Source organism: Tigriopus californicus, chromosome 7, assembly GCF_007210705.1.
Source record: "Tigriopus californicus strain San Diego chromosome 7, Tcal_SD_v2.1, whole genome shotgun sequence".
Classification (NCBI taxonomy): Eukaryota; Metazoa; Arthropoda; class Copepoda; order Harpacticoida; family Harpacticidae; genus Tigriopus; species Tigriopus californicus.
The window spans coordinates 7,481,680-7,487,011 of NC_081446.1; the positions used below are offsets into that span (position 1 = coordinate 7,481,680).

At 39.9% G+C, this 5,332-nt stretch overlaps 1 protein-coding gene across 1 annotated transcript in view; it reads left to right on the forward strand.

The window, feature by feature from the left end:
- LOC131883779 (mucin-2-like) overlaps window positions 1–3,687 on the forward strand; it is a 66,451-nt gene extending 62,764 nt beyond the window's left edge. The window contains exons 6-7 of the mRNA XM_059231339.1: window positions 1,067–1,388; window positions 2,603–3,687. Of these exons, the coding sequence (XP_059087322.1) occupies window positions 1,067–1,388; window positions 2,603–3,670 (1,390 nt within the window). The 3' untranslated portion in view covers window positions 3,671–3,687. The remainder of the gene's footprint in view (window positions 1–1,066; window positions 1,389–2,602) is intronic.
- The last annotated feature ends 1,645 nt before the right edge of the window (window positions 3,688–5,332 follow it).

The window sequence follows — 5,332 nt, forward strand, 5'->3', positions numbered from 1 at the left end:
GATGCGGGTGTAACTAGTTAGGAGAGACATGGACTCCATTCTGGCAGCACTGTCATTTTGAAATATGATAAGGCCATGAGGAAGACCCATACCTAGACTTCATAAAAAAGATATAAAAAATCAGCAAAAATGTTAAGTATAAGTAAAGATTCTGAATGAGTGTCATAAGGTGAAAAAAATTAGCAAAGAAAGGTTTCAAAATCAGTCAAATGATGGTGAAAAAAACAGTAAGATTTGTTTAAAAAAGATAAAAACGTTCTCAAATGATCAAATGATGATATCGTATTTTCTCATTTGTTGCCAAAAAATCAAAGCAATATCATAGGTGCATGTTTTTATATAAAATACACAAGAAGTTAAGTGTTGTGAGATTTCCTGTCAATTACGTCAGTTTTGGATTTGGTGTGAAGTGACCAATTTTTTTTAATCTCATCAAAGGGCTTACTCATTTATATAACCATATTTCAAGCCAGTTTTGAATTGGGTGTAAAGAGACCATTTTTATTCTCGTCAAGAGGGTTGCTTATTTTTATAACCATATTTCAAGTTTGTTTTCTGTTTTTTTCAATGTTTTTTTAACAAGTGAGCATGAAAAATGCCAAAAAGGGCACCAAAAGGGATATTTCCACAAAAACGACGTTCTAGGTAATTTGTCCAAAATTTGACTGAAAAAGGTGAAAGCCTAGGTTTTAGATTTTTAACGTCTTATCCTAGGTCTACGCATATCTTACTTTTCAAAATTACCTTTTAAATAAACTACAACCAATATCATGCTCAATCATTTCCAAATCTGCATGGGATGCTCTAGTATACCCACAAATACGAAATCCTGTAAATTTACCTGTTGAATTTCTCATGCGATTTTTTGTCTCAGCAAACCGTGAGGTCTCAAAGTATCATCAGTATTTGATCTTGAAAAGAGATTGATTTCAGCCCAAAACCTTCTGCAGCATTCTTTAAAGTAAGAATTATTTTTTGAAACATTATGAAACAAAACAAATTATGATGCTTGTGAGAGGCCTTTGTTTCGAACTTAAGGCATCCGTCCGTATTCTTTCCTTCACAGCCAATTTTCCAAATCCCTGGGACACAGATTCCTCGAAGGTGGCTCTAAAGTACGTCAAACATTCATGCGTCCATCCGTACGTACTTTTTATAATCGTCAAAGATTCGGTCACAATAACGACTTCTATGACTATGGTGGTACAAGAGACAATGATGCCTTGGTACATGAGCGACCCAGTAGCTCACCAGTTTTAGTTCGAATTTTGAAAGCTGTCACACCACGAGGAAGACGATCTCGATCAGCTGGAGATGCGTCTCTACGATCAAGAGCCTTGAGACAAAATTCTAGAGCATTTCAAATCGTGGAAGATAACTTCGATCGGGTAAGAACGTATACTAAAGCACCAAGTGATCGTCTGGCCCTTAGATGTCTTGAATGGATTCAAGGCACGAAAAACGTGATTACACAATCACTCGAAAGTAAATCTAATCAGAAATAGAGTTTGGGTTTGCTGATCGATGATACCTAGGTATCGAGGGTTGGTTCAGAATGGTTTGGAGGAAGTTAAACCAGACCAAGCCTTGAATCCTGGGTATCATCAATCAGTAAACTCAAACTCGATTTCTGATTAGATTGGTTTCCTACTCCGGGCTTCTTGATGATTGTTTTTTCGAACTAATCTCCGCATTGAATTCAAAAACAATTTCGACACGAGGAAGTTGCCTGTTTAGTAACAATTAGAGCTCTGGTAGACTAAACTGCCTCATTCAGAGAACAACCGAGATCGACATCATTTAAATTACGTTCAAGAGACGAATCTGATACCCTAAGTCTTGGAGTATTTCGGCTAAAAGTGTAAACGTTTTGGGAAGTTTCTTGTCCGATGTGGTCTTGGTGAGATTTTGGGAGAATGCACAGCAATAGATGAATCCTTTGTATTCGTGTTTGAAACGAAATGACAATTTCTGACCTACCGCCGACCATTCTCTTGTATGCATAGCTTGAGTGGCGCATTACTTTTTGACTAACTTTTTCTCAAACTGTGAAAAGAAGGACGAAAAAATACTCGTCAAAATGTTAAGCAAAAGTAAAAAAAAAAAAAAAAGAAACACTTAATCCCTTGTATCTTATACCGTGCCATTTGTTTCACGTCATATTTACAAAAAGGAAAAATCGTATAAAACGTTTTAGACCATCTTTTTGTCTGCAAAAGTAACAGTATTGGTAACGGTAACGCGTTACTTTTTCTAATGAGTGATGGTAACGGTCTCGCATTACTTTTTGGGGTAATGGTTAAGCCCTACTTGTATGACGTATAGTTTCTCGTTACAATCAGCTACCCGAAATTTTTGCGACCGACTTCCATTTTCCAGTTTGAGCACATTTCATGGCAAAGGGTTACCAAATATCATAAAAAGATTAAAAGGTGATAATTAGACTAATTATAACCTTTCAATTGAATCCTTAAGTTTTCCGGAAGAAGTTTGTTCGTCCCATCGGGTCGTGATCTATGACTTTTCTACTTCATCGGAGATAAAGAAATTCGCTCAATGAGTTCTCACAAATTTAATTAGAACATTTGTTCGGTTCTTGCAGAGACGGTCAGGGAGTGACAGAGCAGATCTCCAGATGTTGGCTTTAGAATATCAACGCACGCCATATCAGCCAATACTCAACGGACCACACACCCGGGGAATGAACGATTACTTAGAGCGAGATGTTCAAGTTCTCAAGGTGGGCGACTCCCGTGATGAGCTTTTTCGACGCGAAGGATCTGCCGAAATCTTGGAATTGGACTCCAACCAGAGCGGCTATGGAGACTCTGGGAAATTTAACCACAGTTCGGAAGTGATGAATGACTCTGTGAAATTCAACCTCGAGGACTATGATGAGATTCAACAAAGAAGTGTTGGAATCGACAACGAGGGAATAATGACTTTTGAGCAACATCGTGCACTGCCGCTCTCGCAGGGAATGCATTCGGCCGGGGCAAAGCCAATTACTCGCATGAAAGCAGACGTGGAAAGTAAGATGGTTCAAACAGATGATTCATACCTTCAGCGTAAGATGAGCAAGAAGGTTCAGACAATACATCTCGACGAATCCGATTCTGATGACGACAAGGATTTGGCAAACCAATCGCTAAATCAATCGATGACCTCTTCGTTGCATGGTCCAGCGTATGATAAATCGTTCCAGGATCCTGGGTTTTTAAACATGGCCATGCGAACCTTAGTCGGCGATCAACTCAAAAATGGTCGACAGGGCATGTGGAATATTCGTGAATCAAGACAAGGACATGATCGAGACGAATTTGAGCATGACACAATCCGAAAGTCATTCGCTTCTTCATTACCTCGAAGAAGTTTTAGCCGACATAGTGATCAAGACAGCCAGACGCGTTTGTCAAAAAAACGGGGCCAAATCTACTTCAACGGTAATCGAACTCCCCCCACCCCAAACTACACTGAAACTAAAGCGTCTATTCTTCGTCGTCGAACAGTGAATGTGCAACCCCATGAAAACTCGTTGACCAAGAGACCTTCAGTTTTGAGCAATTATCATTCATCAAGTATGACTGATTTGACAAGAGCCTCAAAAAGACGGATAGACAAGACCAATAAGATACATGGTAGCACTCCTGAGAGTTTGGAACTATTCTGATTAATAAACAAATCTGACGCAAATCATGTTTTTGTTATTTCAGAGGCACTACCAAGATAATCCTTGAGTCTTGCACAACCTTGGAGAGGGGGATAACGGTGAACACTTTTGAAGAAGCAAATGAAGCTCTATGAGGAATGTCTTAAGATGACAATCTTGTTAGAAATTAGAAGGAACTTTTTTTCATAGAAACTGAGACTTGATGACTATTACCGAAGAAGTGAACACAAAATTAGAATCAATGGGATAAAAGGAGGAGACGTAGCGTAGTGTTTAGAGCAGTTTCCTACCATGAGAGAGGTACCTTGTTCGATTCTCCTCCCCAACTTATCTCAAGGAAACTTTTAGACGCTAACCACACCCACAGACGGAGAACCAATCTGATACGGACTATGACATTGCCTATCGGAAAAATAAACGGATGCTGCGATGGCTAGCTTCGTTGACGCTAATTCTCACAATTGCCCACCCTGTATGCAAGGGGGATTTGTAGATTTACGACCCACGAGCCTTACAACCTCGATGACGATAACCCGGATGGGACAGTCTTTGAGATCAAACAAGAATATACCATTTTTGCACTCTGGCTCAAAAGGAAGCACATGTCCATGATGAAATTGGGTGGTTGCAAAAGTAGACAAAGATATCCCACATATCCAGAGATTCTAGCCCTTGGATCACTAGAGAAAAGGAGCTATGGAAGGAGGGGATGAACTCCGCCATCAGGATTTTTTTTAGCCGAACGGTGCAAGATCAGTTCCAATCCGGACATCACTCTAAGGTAAAAGCAAACGCACCAAGGATGGTTTTCTTGGGGGGGTATGTCGTAATCATGACGTACGAGTGTAGGAGTCATCATATAGTAGTCAACCAAGCGAGTTGATCCTTACGCGTTAAGCAAACGCGGACGGCCTGGTCAGCCAGCCTTGGGGCCAAAGTCAGGCTTTAGCACCAATCTGTCGGTTTTCAGCTAGGGATTCTCTTACATATATATCAATAAATTCACTCGGGAGCTTTCGCTCAGTCGCAGAGACAACCTCAGACCATCGACGTGTATGTGTCATTCAATTCGTAAAGTTGGATTCGGTTTGTATTTAAACGCGTAGGCACCATTATATTGGGATATTCCGATGACGATCGTACTAGTATAAAGAGTTAGAGGTAAATCTGCACACGCCGCATTGGGTAAATTAACTAATTGTAACATGCCATGAACTCATTTTTTTCCGACCATTTGGTTACCTGGGTCACTAATCATACATAAAATTTTGATAGAATTAGCCAAAGGCAACTGAAACGCATTATAACTCAATGAAGATGAATCTGCCCAATGGGCCTTGGATTTTATAGAGGCTAACGGAGGATAACAATGGGGCTGAAGCCTACCCCCGGCGAATTTGTGTCAAAAGGATCATTATTTGATTTAAAAACACTTAAATGTACTATGTAATATGGATAGTCTTGTTTTTTTTGATACTAGAGTTAACTGTCTTAATTCAACGCAATGGCCTAACTTGGCGGTCAAGGGAAAGCTGTGTCGCTTCCTCTCTGGTTAAACAAAGGGTCTGACTAGTTTCAAGAACTCGTTCCGGGCCGTGTTTTCTGTTTCATTACTAGAGATTTCAAAACTTCCAGGTTTTGCAATGAGCAAAATTGGGCACG